This window comes from Ciconia boyciana, chromosome 4, assembly GCF_034638445.1.
Source record: "Ciconia boyciana chromosome 4, ASM3463844v1, whole genome shotgun sequence".
In the NCBI taxonomy this organism is placed as follows: Eukaryota; Metazoa; Chordata; class Aves; order Ciconiiformes; family Ciconiidae; genus Ciconia; species Ciconia boyciana.
In genome coordinates, this window is record NC_132937.1 from 51,941,919 (window position 1) to 51,961,293 (window position 19,375).

General features: G+C 37.1%; 1 protein-coding gene across 6 annotated transcripts in view; it reads right to left on the minus strand.

Annotated features, from left to right (window-relative positions):
- NFIB (nuclear factor I B) overlaps positions 1 to 19,375 on the minus strand; it is a 182,480-nt gene that overhangs the window by 24,121 nt on the left and 138,984 nt on the right. For 2 of the 6 annotated variants that reach the window (XM_072859930.1, XM_072859934.1), the window contains exons 8-10: positions 18,181 to 18,365; positions 6,030 to 6,168; positions 2,388 to 2,470 (exon numbers count right to left, since the gene is read on the minus strand). In XM_072859930.1, the coding sequence (XP_072716031.1) occupies positions 2,388 to 2,470; positions 6,030 to 6,168; positions 18,181 to 18,365 (407 nt within the window). Of the gene's footprint in view, positions 1 to 2,387; positions 2,471 to 6,002; positions 6,169 to 18,180; positions 18,366 to 19,375 lie in introns of all 6 variants that reach the window. The other 4 variants (XM_072859929.1, XM_072859931.1, XM_072859933.1 and 1 more) reach the window with 3 other exon arrangements.

A 19,375-nucleotide genomic window follows, 5' to 3' on the forward strand; every position in this document is an offset into this window, starting at 1 on the left:
CTCACTTTCTGGGTAATAAACATACATGGCACTGCCATCTCAGGGATGCCTTTAATATTTAAGTCAGTGAAGGTAACTAATTCAGTAGCAACTTACATATATGCACTTATATATTCATATTTATCCATCTGAAAAATCTTTGTTTTTAAAGTATTCTGTGCTTTCAAATGGTTTCAGCAGTATATACTATTCCCTATTTTTGTACATATTTCTATGTGCAAGCATGCACACACGCCCCCGCCCCCAAACACATTCAGGCAAGCATACACATATATCTATTGCATAAGTTAGAAAAGAATAGAGAATTCACAGAAAAGATTAAACCACGACACAATTTTCAAATTTACTATATGGCTCACTGGTCACCAATTGATGCTCTTGAATTAATATAATGAGACTGTGAAGCAATATACTTTAGAAGGGACAACACCGGTTTCACACAGTGGCATTGAAGAATTTTTCTGTTTATGAAGTGTATGTGAGACCTAATTTATTTTCCACTTCCCCCTAAGCCATCTGGCCACATGTTTTACCATGAAAGGGAGTATAAGACACAGTGCATGTAAACACCAAAGACTGTGATGACCCTTGAGATCCCTCTTACTTTTATGTTCCTGTGACACTGCTGAAATCTCCAAATTTATTTCCATCTACACAAAGCCAAAAATATATAGAAGATACACGAAAAAAGCAGTATATGATTTACATGTCATAAACTCAGCAAAGAGAAAATTAAGCATGCTGCTACTACCTTCTGGCATGTGACAAGAAGTCTGTAACTCTTTCAATGAACTTGGAAGAAGGTAGAGTGGGCTTAAGCAGTAACAAATTTTCAGAAAAAAATGTGTCTAAAAACTTGTAGTGGAAAAAAAAAATTATTGCACATCCCCAAATTAACTGGATGTCAGAGACTTTTCAACAGATACTATGTAAAACTTCACATGAAAAGAAATCCAGAAATTACATGCACTGTGTTTAAAAAGAGATGTGTGTGTTTTAAAATACAATCGACATATACTGCATATCTTTTTAAAAGAACCATGTTATAGTAATTATAACACATTTCATAATACAACAATCTTTGAGAGGTTAAAAAAAAGGCAATACACCAGAAAATTTACTGAAAAATGAATGGTTGGCAAAACCACTAATTGTCATTTGGTATTTTCATAAAAGTGTACAGATGTTTCCAGTTAGGTCTCACTGGTTAAAAAAAAGTTGGCAAAGCATCAACTATCTTGAATAAACAATCATCTTTATGATTTTCTCTGAACTCTGCATGTGGTGACCTTTAAAACGGACATACTGCCACCTTGCCCTGGGACTGGGTAGGGATAGGGAGTTCCAGATGAAGCACACTTCAGCTATATCTCAGTAAACACAGTACAGGTAGGTTTTACTGAAAAATGAAACAGGCATGTGTACCAACTGTTGACAGGAACCCAAGCCTGAGAAAAAAAATACAGTACAATAAATACCAAGGACTATGTAATAGCCCTTTTCTTACTGCCACATTCAGCTTTTTTCCTTATAACATTTTACAGGCTGTTAATTTCAAAGTCCTCTACTGTTAAGATATAGGAGCAACACAAACACACATCATAAAATATGTTAAAGTTCTAAAGGGTCTGAATTTATTGTTGCTACTAGCAATGTAGCATTTCTGTATATGCATGGCCTTGCTACTGACTGCAGCTAATTTGTTTGTAAGCCATCATTAATCTCAGCTGTATATTTTCACAGTTTGGGTAAACACTTCATTTGCATTAAATTTACAGCATTAATGAGATGTGAAATTTAAAATGCTACTTGAAACATAAATGATGTAAGAAACTAGAACAAAAACGTGACTTTATCACGTTTGAAATCAGCAGACCACTTTAAACCTATTAAACTAGAAATGATGATATGTTGCATGGAGAATTTGGTTTTATAACTCATCTTCCAGAACTAAAATGAAGAAATGTAAGCTGAAACATCTGGGGACAAAAAAACAAAATAGGCTGAAAATAATAAATTGGATTTTTTGCTTTGGAAATTTTGCTTATTTTTTAAACTGATTTTGAAATGACTATTTTCCTTATATACCTCATTCTCTTTCCTAAAATCCTATTAAATATTACATGTATGAGCTCTTGAAAAATAACATTATTGAAAGAAATATCATTAGAAGTTCCTTAAGATGGCACAAATCTAAGAAATAAAGCATATGCTAAACTGATGTTTCTTAAAGGGTTCGGTTTTGTTTTGAATAAACTTCACCTTCAGATGACAAATACTGAAACCCTTAGGATCCCAGTCTAATCCAAGATAACAGTGGCAGCACGTAGGAAGGTAATATCGCAAAAGCTTCTCTATATCATTACACCTATGTGAAACTTGCCCACCTGTTGCTGGTGTAGGAAGGATGGGTCTCTTGGGCTTAGTCCCACATATCGATTGGCTTGGGATGTGCCTGAGGCTGTGTAGGCTGATTAAGGAAGAACAAAACAGATTGATAAAAATACCAACCTATCATAACTATTACCCTGTGCAGGTACAGTACAAATATGAGAGATCCAGAGTTATGATTTTGCAATATATAGGATGTGTCTGTGTTTCTCCTTTATTTAAACTTTAATAGAATGCAAAATAAAAATTGGACCAAATTTGGAAAGACACGTGTAAATTCCTATAAACTTCAATGGAAGCTGCATGTGTAAATCATAATGATGTCTCTTGTTGAATAAAAGTTCCTCTGATTAATATATTTTTTTTTTTTTTTACTGATTAAATAAGGTATGTATTTGAAGGATTCACAAGCCTGATTCTCATTTCCATTACACCAATCTAAGGCACCAGGGAAATGACTGAGATTACAATGTTTAGAGAAAATATTAGTGCACACGTATTATTTTTACTGCTGTGAAGGCCCATCACAAAACTATAAAAGAACAACAAAAATTGGAATCAAAAGTTCAGTTTACTTATGTGGCATGAAATGAATCTTTACAGGCCTTTGGAAACAGGATGTAATCTGCTTAATATTTTCATGACAAGGGAGCTAATTTTTACTGTGCAATATAATATTAAATATTCAACTCCCCTAAGCATCAGGAAACAACATTTTCCCAGGGGGACAGTTTAAGAAAGTCTCTTGCTGTCTGCTACAGAAGATTAAAGTAATCCATTTCTGAGGGGAAAGGGAATGGTAGGTGATGCTGGGATTAGTTACAGCATATGCATCCTTCACCTGTAGGTCACATTCCTGTCTGGTCTCTGTCAGTAATCCCTAAAAGCCATTACCCTCTCATGGCTTTTGGTGGCACTTATGAAATGAGGTAGGTGGTCTTACTCCAATTCCCAGTGTGGAGATTTCCACACTGCAACTTGCAGCATCACAACCTGGAAACTTGCTGGCAGAGAAAGCAAAATTACTAAAATGGAACAGACATACACAAGGATGCCATTGAGGAGCTAGATGGGAGTACTTACTGAATTGGCCTGTTAGTATTAAAGTCACACAGCAAATAGAAGCAAATTAAATCCATTAGATTTTTTTTAAAAAAGGCTTTATACAGTAAACAGGCTTTACTGAAAGACTGTCATAAAAATTAATCAGTTATTAGAAGGAAATTATGGTGGAGGCCACAGGGTTCCCCAAATATTATCAAAGCCTGCTGTTCTTTCTCATTCAAAACAATTCTGCTATTGCACTTCAGAATGAAAAGCAGTGCTAATCATTTGCCGTTTTATTGTCATCAGACTGAATAATAATGATAATTTGTTGGCCAAGTATATGTTTTTCATATATATCTTTCTATATATATTTTGAACAAATCAATCAGTTATTGCAAATAAAAGTAAACCCATGCCTTAAAATATATTTAGTCTTCATTTTCCCATTAAGTTAACATTAGCACTCTGTGTTGCAGGTCTATTATGACTGATAATACAGCTTATATGTATTCATATATAATTTATATATCAGCAGGACATGATCCCTCATTTTTTGCTATTTTCTTCATCAACAAGCTATGTTCCTTCAGTTTTTTGCTCTCACAGTTACCAATCCAGTTTCAAAAGGCTTTACCAAGCAGATAGACTACTGCACTGCTCTGATAATCATAACACTCTGAACATGTAGCATTTATATGCTATCTCATATGCAGAACTGGCACATTCAAATCAAATCTGTACATAGGGGGTTTTTTATTATTATTTACTTGCTGTAGTGACAGACATTGGGTCTTTAGGCAAGAAATTACTTGCACACTGCTGTGGAAGCATGAGGAGGCCTTTTTTCAAATATCTAAACCAAGATGTTCTAAGGTTCACAGGGAACCAGGTACTCAAGTTCCAATGAATTGCATGAGAAACTGGGTGCCAACTTAATTCAAAAATATAGTCCAAATTTTTCCCCTAGCAGTAGGACTACAAACAGATTAGGTTTGCTTTCCTGTAATGATGAGTAATATGGTCAGATTACCAGAAAAAATCCCAGTGTAGTTCTAACATTGTATTTGTTCTTTTTGCCATTTCTATTAGCAACCCTGACCTCATCTGAGACAGCTATTTAGGCCAGGCACGACCACGTCAAACAGGAAGCAGGATGAAACCATGAATACTTGAAACTATACATGAACTCAGTTTTCTATTCTGGACCAAAAGTTTAGACCAAGAGCTTCTTGTTTGCTTCTAAAACTAACTCTTCTTAAAAGGTTCAAGAACTGTACCACAAACCACCAGGAAGGATACAGATATACTCCACCACTTTTTAACAAAACTTCTGCTATACTAAAAGAACAGCTAAAAGACTTCCATAAATCTATGCATATAATTATTTGTTTATACTTAAACAATAGTTTGTCCAAAAGTTACTACTATCTTTTTATAATAAAGGCATAACCAGTTTTCCTCCTTTACATCTTGGCCACTCCTATGCATTTGAGTCTCATCTCTGCTTCACATTCTAATGAAAATATTTAAAGTAGTATAACACCTAAGAAACATACAGTTTATGGTCTCCATTAACGACAGACCAAAAGTTAGGGACTGGATTCACAGTTCAAATACTAAACAGGTCTAAAGCAAGTCATTTGAATGTAACAGACCTTAAAGAGATCAATATTTTTAAAGACTGGTAAGTTTTCTTCCAAAGTGTACGTTTGGAAGTGTCTCCTAAAAATATTCACCACTCTGGTAAATACTTGTAACACTGGCCATCTCAAGTCCAAATAAAAGTTCCAAGACAACAGAAACACAGAAAGTAGTTAAAAAGAAACATTCTGCATCACTGAGCATAAGATGAGTATTTGGAAGAGAAGAAATTACCCTATACATGGTAACACCTTTGCTCTTATTTCCAAAACTGCAATTCCATTGAAGACAATAGGATAAATAATACGGTCCTATAGAGTAATAGAGAACTCGAAACGTTAAAGTTAGGGTTTGGGTTTTTTTTTTAAAAAGGAATAGTGGCTCTACCATCCATTGCAGCAATGACAAGGAATTAAAATTTTCTTTTGCCACATCAGTTGTTTTTGCTAAAAACGACACAACCTATATCAACATGCAACTGTCATAGCTCGGATTCAGTATGCGTTGTAACAAGGCTTGATTTCTGTAGGAAAGCTCATTGAGGAGCAAATTATCCAATCTCTGTTTGGAATTCCATCTGCGGGTCATTGTAAAACCTTGCTGTCTGGGTGTGCTTCTCAATGTCTTAACAATGTCCACCTTAGATGAACAACCACGTTTTCATTTTCTTGAATAGTGGTCAAATATGCAGGCTTTTCCCTTTCATTTTGGTTGCCATGTCACAAACTTTGGTTCATGTAACATGATGCATTGGTTGAAATTTGGGGAGGAAAAGCTTTGCAATCAGATCACATTTGCTCTCCATGTAAAATGATGAGCATCCACTTGGTCAAATAGTAGGAAAAGGCGCCTTTTTCTGGCCTCAATTTGAAATCATATCGAATCTTCGATGGACATTTTTTGTTTCCTAAAGAAATACTTACTGGTTGCTGTAGGTGAAGATGTCTCACCTTCAGTGGATGTAGTGATGGGTTTAGTATCTGTCATGGTCAGGGTCACAGGTCGCACCGCACTGTGATGGGGAGAGGGTGCCAAAACTGGAGTAAAATGGCCAGGCACTTTCCCTACTACTTGACCACTGCTGTTAGGCTACAAAACAAAACCAAAAGAATGCCTTGTGAAACATACACATTGCGTTTAAGCAACCTACCCACCTATCTTAGGGTTTTCCAGAATGCCCATCACCGTAATACCTGTGTGTTGGTATGTGCTGTTCTAACAAAGCTATGAATTTCTATGTGGTATTTTCAGCAGGCAGATCCCTCCTCAGATAGGTAGTACCTGCTTAAGTTGCAGTACTTTTTGGTAAGCTTGCTTTCTTTCTGGATGCAGCATGCATCAGATTGTTTCAAAATATATTTGCTGTTCACACAGTGGCTATGAACCACAGTAAATGCCACAATAGCAGGATTAAACTGACCAGGCATAGGCCCTAATGTACTAAGTATTAAGAGCAAATGAATGATGCAGAACCTTTGTTTTCACATGCCATACCACTCTGGCTTGGAGCAAAACCAAGACTTGATCACAATTGTTCACAGAGATTACGCATACTGGAAGGCGAACTAATAATTCACGTTTGGGGGAGGGGGGTGTTAGGATACAATGCACTATAATGCATACGTCATAATATCTGGCCAAAAGCCGCCTACCAAAAAATCAGAAGTGTTTAATAATGGGAACTTTGCAAGTCAAAAGCATAATAAATTAAGACACTTCTTTCATAGATACAAGAGGCAGTCTACGTATGACCTTATGGTACAGGTCATCAAGGTAATACTTTCTGCATACAGGCACATCTGAATTTGGCAACGTTCACTGGTAAATGTATACGTTTATCCAATGCTTAAACATGCCTTAGACATTGTGCATGACTGTAAATACTCCAATGGTAAACAACTTGGAGTAAAAATTAGCAAGTAGTAAATAGTTTTTTCAACAGTGGCTGATAACTTTTGTCTTAAACTGACTGTGTGTTCTGTGAATCATAGGTATTTAAAAATACAGCCATACAAAGTAAAAAATACTGGGAATCTAATTATCAGAAGGATCTCGTCAAATTTGAGATAACAGAGTAAAGAAATGGACCAATAAAGGACCTGATTCAACTGATACAAGGAAAGGTTAAAAGAGGTAAGCATGACTATGATAATGAAATAATAACTGGGCTGAGACAATTACTGCAAGTATGTGCAGAGTATAAACACACAGAAGAGGAAGGAATTATTTGGAAAGTACAGGAAGTATAAACTCAGGGTAATGGAATAAAATCAAGAAGGAGGAAATTTAAAATTAATAGCAGGAGAAACTTCCTGGCAGTATGATCTACTAGACTTGGCAAATGCCCCCAAGGGACAGTTTTGTTCTTTAGGACACCTAAAACTAAGCCAGAAGAAAACCCTAGAAAATATAAGTGCAAATGGAGACCAATCTTGTATTCATAGGAACATCGAGCAGTTAGCAGACTATTTCCCTCTCTAAGATCACAAGCCTTACAATGAAAAATAACAGTAAATATGTACACTAATGAGAAGTGGCCAACAAACTACACTTCTAAATTAAAAAAAGTCACCCCCTAAACATAACTGTATGTTTGGGGGGGTGTTGGAGTGGGGGTGGGGACAAAAGAGCCATGGAATCTCAAGATCTTGCAAATATAGAAATTGGGTGGTATTTACCACTTCTTCATTCATGTTCTTAGTTACATAAGCTGAGAAGTCACTACTAGGAGTTTAGTAACAGGAATAAGTGTCAGCTGTCAAAGTAGCTTCAAAATAAGAAAGCAGCACAGATTCAGAGGAATTACAATACTTTCACAAATAACACAATTTCCCCAAATAGCTGGCATGCTACATAAAGTTTTATTCACTGGGTGAAACTTAACAGTTAGATAGATCTCCCTTATTATGTGTACTTGAAATGAAAATGAGATGTGGCAGAATATATACAAGACAATTTCTAGAAACTAATGTGGCCTAAAAGTTTACTGAGCATCTGCTTGCATGCTTACATGACCAATGAGTCATAAGTGGGGAACTCACTCAGTAATTACAGAGGTCTTTCCTCAAGAATACAAATTACATCTTTATATTACAGCAAACAGTCATATATTAAGTATGTGTCAAGAAGTCCACTTCCTTTGAGATCTATCTTAGTAGTGGTTTAGGGAATTTTATTTTGTGGGCTCTATTTTAAAGGTCTGCCAGCCTCTAAAACCAGATGTCTTGGAGACCAGAAATTGGACTCCACCCACCTTAGAACAAAATTAAAACTTTGACTAACATAAATTCAGAAAATCTCTAAGAGTTACCTAAAATAAATTCCCCATACAAATGACCCAAGACACTCCAAAGCTTAGAGGCAAGTATCCTGACTCACTGATTGCGAGTTGTACAGAGTTCAACTCGACACATCTCGATGATGCAATAAAACAGGCTCTGTCGTAGGTAAGGGAGCCGTGATACAGTCTGAAGCATTTGTGGGGAAAACTGTCAGAAATATAGGCGGGCCTTATGATAAACTTTTCTCTAAAACACCTAAATTCTTGTCAGTAAGACCTGCTTGCTATGTTGGACTGGATTTTCAGTATGTTTCTGGGGAGCCCGCTGCAGAGGCAAGCCCCTTCTCCTGCCTGGCAGCCCAGCTGCCCACACAGCCTGCCGGAGGGACTACCATCTCTCAGTTGTGCCTGGTAGCTCTGAGGTGGAGTCACTGACCTGTGACCACAGGGCTATCTTAGGAGCCTTAGCTCATGTGGTATGCTAACATATCAAAAAAACAACTGAGAATCCCTTACCAAAATGACCAACTTTTATTAAAAACTAAGAAAGAAGATTCCAGGGAGTTTATGGATTAAAACAGCTAGTGTCTTCAGCTTCCAAAAGCAGCTCTGTCTCCAAAGCCAGACTCGAATGAATTAGAAGGACACAGCTGGAGACCAGGACGATTTACAGCAATGTATCACCTTCTACTGTTCCCTAGTGATCCCAGTCAACAGGAATGCAATGGCTCACATGGACTCCAGCTTAGTCCTTGTGCATATGGTCCAAATGAGCAAACCCTTTCCTTGCTGACTTATAAGACAAAGAATATACTTATACCCCATTCTCATGTAAACCATGTTTTTCCCTGTGCAATACGTAACAGCAGTGCAGTACATCAGCACACTTCATCCAAATTGAGAGTGAAATCCTGTCCTTCTTGAAATCCATGGGGAATTTGCTAGTGATTTTAGTGGATGTGATTTGTGACCCCCCACCAAGTGTCTACATTTCTATTTCTTTTCTTTTATTTAATGTCTTCTTAAATGGTAGGCATTGTCCCATATCTGTCCTACATGTAAAACTGAGTGCAGACACAATACAATGAAACTGAGGTCTGCAACCTCTAAACAGAAAAATAAAACCTCCAAAGTAAGAAAAGGGAAAACTCGTTACTTCAGTAAGTCTAATTCTTATGGTTCTAACATTTCAGACTCTGACTGCACATTAGATTTCAAATGCAATTATAACCTGGTTACCTGCCTCTTAACAATTTTATTGCATATTGTCACATTTCCCCAAGTATCTTCTGACTGCACTTTATGATTTATTCTGCTTTTATTTTTGTAATCTCTAACTTCTATTCTTTTCCTTTTTCAAGTACTTTACCTCTGTTTTCACATTTGTAACATAACATTTGTTTTAAAATTTTGCAGTAATGTCAAATACCGTATATTGCAATAACTGTTCAGGTGTTATTGCTCAGCAAACAAGATAACACAAGAAGGGATAAGTACACATAAGACAGAGGTGTACCATGCCTAAGAACCTAACTTCTCTCCCCATACTGAAAGCTTTCTGTATTTAAATTTTTAAATAACCTCAGTTGTAGGTAAGCACATACCTACCGGAACTTTTACATATGTAATTCTTCTTCAACAATCCTAGCTGTCTTTCTGATGTGAACTAAGGTCCTCCCTTTCACACAGCTTGTCATGGGAAATGGCACATATGAAATTTTCTTAAAACTTCAGTGTTTTTCCTAGCTATGCTACATTTGAAAACGAGTTTATGAAAAGCAGTCTTGTACTCTCCCAAATTATGTTACATGAATGTCACTCATAAGAAACCTTCTTGAAATGTCCATACTTGTCTTTCTTGCATGCAGTGAACAAAAGTGAAGCAGTTAACAAAACTGATATTTAAGTTATTATCTCTAGTTTGCAGCTTAAGATCATAAAGTAGTCCTAAATAAACAGATCATGTAGTTTTCTCAGAGTTATGGCTTAGGCTTGTCTTCAGACTGATGCTGACATTGCTGCATTGTTTATGCTCAATTCACACTTCTTTAGTTATTTTTGCAAACACAAAACTAAAAGCTTTTGAAATAAAGGTCTAGATTCCAGACCACAGTAGTTGATAGTGGTACAAGCTCAAGAACACTGGCTCTCTCAGATGTTGCAAGTCCTCTGTCCTGCTTTAAGTTTTCAGTGCAAAGAGGGAAACCCTCTGGTCAGAAATAGCCCTCTGAAGTTGTCAATTCATAATCTTATTGAAAACTGGCTGCTAGAAATAGCTTCTGTGACCTGTTCTCCTTTTAACTTTTGCAGTTATGTCAAAAGAGATTTTAGCATGGAAACTACGTATCTATTTGGACAGTATCCACTTGAATTACAAGTGCAAGTATTTATAGCACCTCATTTAATACACATTCATTTTGTCCTTATTTAAAACAAGTTCTAGGTTCTAGTTCCAGTTTTCCCTGAAGAGATTCTTACAGACAAATGCATTACAGGTGAAAAATCAACTGTTACCATCAACTAGGGCATCAATATGTCTGTGTGACGGATTCACAAACAGAGAGACGATGCCTGAGGCATAAATCTCAAGCAAATTGCATGGAGGCAGCTGTTTTAGATAAACAAACTGTGCATTTGAAAATGGGAGAGGGAAAGAAGCACACACAATGACGGTCTGGCAAATTTAGCCCCAGTTTATGCAGGTATACATTTTTCTATTGTTGGATTGGAGGCTAATTTGATTTTCAGATATGTGTTACATTTTCCAGCTTTTTAATTCGCATCATCTTGAATTGCCACAGATTAATCCATTCATGTGCCCAAAGCCACAGATGAGTTGTATTCACTGTCATAGCTGTAACATAACTTAACTCAGATTGTCAGACTGTTAATATCTGATTGTGTGCACTACACACACTTCCAGTTAATCCTTAGGTCTGAAGTCTGAACAGAAACTTGTAACAGGTATGAATACAGCCTTTCTTAAAATCAGGATTCACTATACCTGTTATCCCTGCTGCGATTTTACTAACTTATTTATAATCAGTAATTAATCAACCTCCTCTCAGACTTCTGTTCACATATTTGCCCAAATATCAGCATATTTACACCTTAGGTCTTCAGTTACATTTTAGGACAGTGTTTTGTCATATAGCTCACTACTTCCAGAGTTAAAGAAAATATTTCTGATGCCATAGTGAAATGGCAACACTAACATCTACAGATGAGATATCCGAACATAACAGAAATCTGACATACATATTAAACAAGTCACATAAACTATTAATTTGCTTAAATGATAAAATATATTTTATGTTTAAATTTGCACAGTATCTTTTTTTACAAAACAATTGTAATTATAATTCCAAATTCCAAATAAAATAATTCCAATTTTCCTTGGAATCTTAAATACAAAGCACCTTCAACGAAATAATCAACAAAGGCCAAAAATCATCTTAATCTTGTGCATGTCCTAGGTACAGCTACATGTGATACTGTGTGAGGTATTTCAGAAAGAAGTTTCAGGGCTTAATAAAAAATATGTTATTCCAGCTAACCACTATACTTGGAGAACAAGATATCTGCATCTCAAAACACAGGTTTTTCAATAGAAACTCTGTGTTTCCCAAGAAGGTTACCCTATTATAGCCAGGTGATCAACCAATGAGTGCAGTTTAGTCAAACTGGTTTCAGCGTGTTTGAGAATACTGTCTCCCATTTCTTCTCAACAGTTCCAGTCCCTTGTAATAGCAAAGTTCAGATACTATAGTGAAGAATATCAATGCAAAACCATATGGCAGTGTAGTTTTGAGATGACTGATTGAATTAATTTTGTTGATGAAGCTGCAGAAGTTCCAGTTCTGCACATTTTGGTCCCCTGCTCACATACCAAATATCTTGTTTTAACAGTTGTCTACTAGCCACACCTATGAACCTGGAGATCATAGCTGATAAGTTGTCTTTGAGTCCATGCCACTGTGCTCTGTGATATCCACAAAGGGAGATGGATGTTTCAGAAAATCTATAAGTAAAAGGAACTGGAAGAAGTATCTTCCATTTTCCTAACTCCTCCCCTCTTTTTTTTTTTTTTTTTGTTTATACGATGCAAACCCAACCTTCAACCTCAGCAGAGCTTTTGCCTAAGGCACCCTCATGCTACATCGCCTGTAAACATCCAATGGCCATGTTAGTCTCCCACTGGAGATAGCTCAGGAGGCAGTTTCAGCAAATGTGTGGAAGACATATCCTCAAGTTATTACCTATCTGAGTAAAATAACACAGTGCCTTTGAGACTCTGCTAAGCATAAGGGAATGGTATTATTATACCACTGACAGTGAGACTGTAGAAGGTACTCTAGGGCAGTTCCTCCTCAGGCTGAAGCTGGTGGGTTCCATAAAGCATTTATGGGATACAAGAAGCAAGTTTAACCAGAAGCAAGGCTATACAGATTTCCTTTCTGCTACTGGACACTATAGTAGCATCAGAAATGTACTTTGCCTCTTTATAGCACCCCTTACCACTTTTCATAGGATGAATCTCACTAGTTTCCATACCCTGTAACCTGAGTAACTCATTGCTACAGCACATCTTACACAGACCTCACTGGGAGATGCCACACAAAAGCTTCAGGTGGTGTGACACGCAGCTACCTGTCTGCTTGAGGAATTGGCTTTAGAAAAAACATGTTGTTGCCAGTTCTTGGCTGACAACATCACTTCTGTACTACTTCTGAGAGAAATCAAGGTGTTGACTTTGATCTATAAAGCTCTGAGTCTCATCCATTTGAGAAAGCATTTTCTTCTTGATGTAATGCTGCTGAAACTGAGAGCAACTGCAGAGCTTCAGCAACCAGTGTTCAGACAGAGATATCATAAGACATTCTAGGCAAAGAGTCCCCCATCTTGAATCACAATTTTACTTGTGAGCTCACAAAATCTGAATTATTTGTCAACAGGTAGGGCACAAGGAAATATCCAGCTTTCCTTGTACATTTACCTTAACAACAGGGTAAGTCCATGTTACACAAGCATGGGCTTGTGGGAACACTTATCTGCAAATCTCTTTGTAGATAAATGTTCAAAAGGTATCTTTGGGTTGAATGGTATTTCATGAACTCTGGAGACTTATAACTGTGCATTTAATAATCTAAAAATGAGCAAACTAAATACAAAGTAATAATTTACAACTGCAATTAAATCTTTAAATTCCTTGTCAGTAGATACAGTTAAGCTAGTACTCTCTCTCTCTGCCTCCCAATTACAATTAAAATCAGCGCATTGCCATATTTAATCTTCAATAATTCTGTAAAAATTACAAGGAAAGACATGCCCAAGAAGCTGAAAATTATTAAATGTAAACAAATAAAGATCCTACCTGTACCAAAGAAACCACATGCATGTATATCGCTTGCGTTGGCTGCTTCTGCTAGTATTCCCCCAGGAACCATCAGGAAACCCTTTGACCAGCCCACAAGGCCCACAAGAGCCTCACAAGATTCCCTCCTCATTGCTAAATGACCTCAGTTATTGTATTGAAGAATGAAAAAGCATCTGCCTGGCATTCCTGAAGAGTGTGCCTATCTTTCATTGAACAAAAAAATTGAATACCCCAATCAATTATGAGAGGAAAATAAGTGGCCTCACCAGCTTCCAGAAGCAGTTCTTCTCAAGCTGTTCAGATATTTCTGTCTTCAGACAAAGCTAAAACCATTGAAAAGACAAAGCTGCAAACTAGCCCACACTGCAACAAAGCATGTTTTAACAGCCCCAGGAATTTTAGTCAATATGTGGACAGCAGTTCACTTGGACTGTAGTATATAACAAGTGTAAGCCATTTACTGTAAGAGGAAAGGGTCCAATATCTAACTCCCCCAAATTGGAGGCAGTTTTACCATGCCACTGAAAACTGCATATTTCATCAAAAATGTCACAAAATTTTATTTAAGGTTACCTGTAAACTGCCCTGCATAATCCAAACTCAAAGAGCTTGCAAGATTGTCTACTTCAGTTCACTTGGTTCAGTCAGAAAAAAAATTTCTCACTGACGCCAGGATGTTCGTCAGCAGGATTCACCTTAACTGTTTGTTTTGCCATTGTTTCCTTCATCACACTTGCTGACCCTCCTTCTGTGATTCACCATGCTTTAATCAGGAAATTATTCCATTTAACACGACGGGGCATTAAACTTGGAGCTTTTGGGTTTGACTTCAACCATGCAAGTGTTGTTGTGCTTGATGATTTGTTCAGGCTCATTGGAAGTCTGATTTTGATACTGTGTATTGATTCATACCCTCTCAATTATTAATGTATTTCAAGTGTATGCAGATTTTTGTGTGTGCGTGCACATGTATACATACACACAGAGGAGCTAATATTTTCCAAGATTAAAAGATTCACCCATCTGGAATCATTCAAAAAGGAAATACATGTTCAAAATTTGTGGTAGCTTTGAAAACCTCAATACACAGGTGGATTAGACATATACCAATTGATTAGTTTTTGCTGAAACTTACAGTGAGTAACCAGTATCAATTTAACTGTGGAGAGACCAGCACCCCATCATAATACAGATACATACTCACCAACTAACATGCGTGCCTAGCTAAGAAGAAAAGCATTGAAATAAGTATAATAAAAAGGGCTCAGCAGAATTACTTAATTAGTGGAAAGTACAGCAGTTCTCAAAACCTTGGGAACTTTTCAGACTACTAGTTGGAGGCAAGTCCAGCTCTGTATCTAACAAGGTCCACTTCTGTTCAGTACATTTGTTTATTTATTCTCCAGATTGAACAGGGGATAAAATGTAGATATGCATGAAACCAACAGCCACAGCTCTCTTTTGTTTAGGATCATCCATTGTTGAATCATCTTTCACTGCAGCCAAAGGGCCTGTTTAAACTTCCTGACTGTTCATCATTTGGAGTATGTAACATTATGTCAAAAAAATTGCCCACTGCTTCCCACCATGGAAACCTATGGGAGCTCTATATCTTTAAACTAATTTTACTTAAAGTATTCCATTGAATAGCATGACTGTCTCACTATAATCAGTGCAGCAGTAATGTAATTAATCTCAAAATTGCTGTGGGGAGTACAAGGCATCTCAGTTGCTTGTCGTAACAATCTAAATTAGCGTATTACTGAAAGATGTTGGGGAGGAACAGTTCATTTTAGGTAAATGCTGTCAGGGTATCCATCCTTTCTATTTCTAAGGCTGAAATTAAAACCATCATCATAGTTCTCCTTTTGAAATCCAAATGAGTATGTTTTGAGGTGGGAAAGTCTAATTAAATTTGATGTGGTATTCCTACAGATGCAGTTTTGCATTTTATAATAATTAAATTTGTTTGAATAAAAATCCATGTTTTATTTAGAAAAGAAAAACTGGTTTGGCTCAAAGCATGCCATTGTATCAGAACAATTCCCTTTTGTCACTGAAACTTCACAGACGGCTGCTTCTTCTTTCCTAAGCAAAAAATTATTCTTGCTGTTTTACTTTTTGTACAGGCATCCTTTAACTGTTCTATTTAGAGATATTTTGACTGGGAATGCAACTCCTCTAATGTACAGCACATCTCAGAGGTGAACTTTAAAGAATTAAATTTAAAAGAGATTCCACTAATAATAGTGATTAATGATAATAAATTGTGGAGAACAGCTGATGCAGATGCCTGGAATCCCATAGTTGGTGTTGTTTAACCCCATCCCCTCTTCTCAGGAACTAAATCAAATATTAAATGAAATGAAAAACATTACCCTAATATAAATGTTATGAAAGGTGACAAAAGTAGTAAATCAAGGTCACTTTGGCCTTTTATTCCCTATGGTGCCACAACATGAGAATAGGAAGTGTTTTCAGTTTGCTACTACTCTGAAAAAAATCAGCGGAGTAAAATTTTATCTTTTAAGGTCTAAAGATTAATCTTTCAACCGCAGATAAGGGAAGAGAGTAAGACTCTTGTTGGGCAAAGAGTTGAAAGTGCTTCTCCTGCTCAATGAATATACTCCCCAATGTTAAAATCACAAGACAACACATTTGTCAACTGTCTGAAAGAAAGTCAGATACTTCATTTAGATGTTGTATTTTTTCAGCAATGATCCAAAGCAGAACACTGAACAATCCAGAGAGATTATCACTTAATCTGCTCTTTTAATATATATAAGAAATCAAAATGTAAGTAAAACAAGCACTGAATAATTAAAGAAATGCATAACAGTAAGGGCCTGATTTTAATTTGCATAATTTTTCCCTTAATAGTGCCTAATTAAGACATCAGTTTAAGAAAAAAAAAATCCAACAGAACTCTTAAGATTTTCCGCACTGAATTAACGTTAAGGACTTTTAATGGATGTCTTAATTAGACTTTGTTATTCATGGAAATTTTACACAAATTAAAATCAGGTCCTGCATGCAACATTCCCAGCTGAGTCTCAGCAAAAATGCTATACAGGACTGAAAGAGTTTTAATCCATGCACAGATAGCAATTTGTATTCTAAAGCCGACATACTCCATTTTCACTTTTTGGTTTAATTTGCATTAATACTTTAACCAACAAAAATCACATAGTTGGAATTTCTCTCTTCAAAGTACATTTTGATTTTATGGACCCACTTTTTTTTTTTTAAATACATAGAAAGTCATGCAGCTGGACCAGAGCGTTAGCCCATGGGGACAATAGCCACAATGACATTCTGAACAGCCCAGAGGGGCCATATCTGTTACTCAACATAGAAAGTTTGATTCAATATCATGTTCTATTGCTTTTGTGCCTGAAACGCATACTGAAAGGCCTGTCATTATTGGTGAAAAACAAAATAAAACAAAGCCCAACAAAATGCTGTCACAGCAACTCCTTCATCCCTGATAAGACAGTCCTTCCAAAGGAACCTAACTCTTAAGAGTAGGAAAACCTGACCATTGTTTCTTCAGTTTACTTTCCCAAGGCTCTTCCAAAAAACAGACTAAAGCACAAGCTACAGGGCTCCACAGGAGCCTTTCAGACAAGGCATCAAAAATAAATAACAGCCTGAGCAGCAAAGATTACATTACACTGACACTGGAAACATTCCAAGTATTGACAGACCAAGCCTCAACTGCAGTTTATCCTATAGTGCAGATCACATGCTAACGCTACGTGCTGATACTATCACGGAAAGCAGTTTTGCACACAGTCCTTCACAAATTACTTCACTAACGAAAACCATGTTAATTTCCCATATCAGACACAAGTCTGAATCGGTGTAGCAGCCAGCAATTCATCTGTTACTGCATGTTCTCTACAAAAGGAAGTAAAAACAATGTTGTGGGTCTCTGCTGTGCTCACTACAGTAATGTCTTTGCATCTGTGCAAAGAAATGTCAGATGCCTAGGAAACAGGGCAAGCATTACCTTGCCAGAGTTGATTTTCATTGTCAGTCTATAAATATACCCGTATGTCTGTGTGTATGCATGCGTGTGCATGTACATACCAGTGCACTCCGTGCTCCGTCCTGGAGCAGGAGCTTTGTCTCCAGCGGCCCTGCGCAGCCACAGAGGTGCCCAGCATGCAGGAGGGGTGCAGGACTAGCACCTGCCCTGTTAGCGCTGCCGGCTTGTTCAGTACAAGTATTTTTCTTACGCTTGACAGAGGAACAGCGAGTGGATATGACTAACCTGTGCCCTTTAGTCAACCATGCTGAACAGGAAAAGTTGCTGGATAGCTATATGCCAGCTCCCAGCTTGCTCTGAGACCAGAACTAGTGAGATACCAGTCTAGACGCCCTGGAAGACACACATTCCTCATAGGATTTCTTTTGGAGGGTTCGCATTGTTTTACAGTACCTGGCTCGTCTGCGGGCTGGACGGGTCGTAAGAAGGTACATAATTCTTCAGAGTATCCTGAGGATTCAGGTGGGGAGGATATCTGATCGTTGGATGAGAGAAGTAGCTAGACGGGGCAGGAGGGAGAATAGCTTGTGCTGGAAATGGCAATGGTGAAGGTGGAGGTGGAGTTCTAGTTGAGATGACTGGAGAAGATAAAATAAAATTAAAATTACTTCGCATCTTGTTTCTTCTAAAATTCTTCACCTCTGTGTTACAGCAAGAAAAATAAAAAGTCAGTTATAAATCAGTACACTGCACTCCTGCTTCATGGCATCTTTACAGAAAAACTTACATGTCCTCCCCTCACATCATCCCAAATGGAAAGTGCTACTGTTTCAAATTCATAAATACTGTATCTTGTTTTGGTTTTGTGGGTTATGCCATCATATTCTTTCATTTTTTATTTAAACAGTAATCATTCTCCAGCATAATAGACATTTCAATTAGACAGTTTTCCCATCTGGAGCCCAAATAAACAAAACAAATATTTTACTCAATAAATAAAACCTACACTTTTATCCACAGCACTCCAACAGAGGAGAGCAAAGTCACCAAGTCCTAAGAAAGAGTTGGTGATTCCTCACTGCATTGCACTCTACCTACCTCATGTGGGGACAGGGTAATATCTACTCATCAATAATGCCATGAATATTAGCTGACTTTGTGAAAATGCTAATGAACATTCAACTTCAGGGCCTGGGAAACCAACCCATCCAATAAATATACCTCTGACAAACGAAAGAGTATCTACCCCATACATATTTTTCTTCGCATTCTTTCTTCCCAGCCCCTACAAACACACACTTCTCTATCTATAGACTATATGTAATGTCTAAACAACCAGCAACGTTTTCACAGTGAAAAGAATGTATAGCATGTCCTGCTGCTGCCCAGTTGTCCTACTGGAAGTGGACAGTGTTCTATTACACCGCACAACAACCTGCTTTCCACCCTTACTACGCATCTAGAGGACACCTACTTGGCAACATATTAAAAAGGAGGTACTGAGTTCAATGGAAATGGAGGAAAGACAATGGTGTTTTCATTTTGATGAGTGGGAGGGTACAAAATCAGGTCTGTATAAGCAAGATATATAAACTGCAAGATATATTATATATATACTTATATATATAAGCAAGATATATAAACTTTA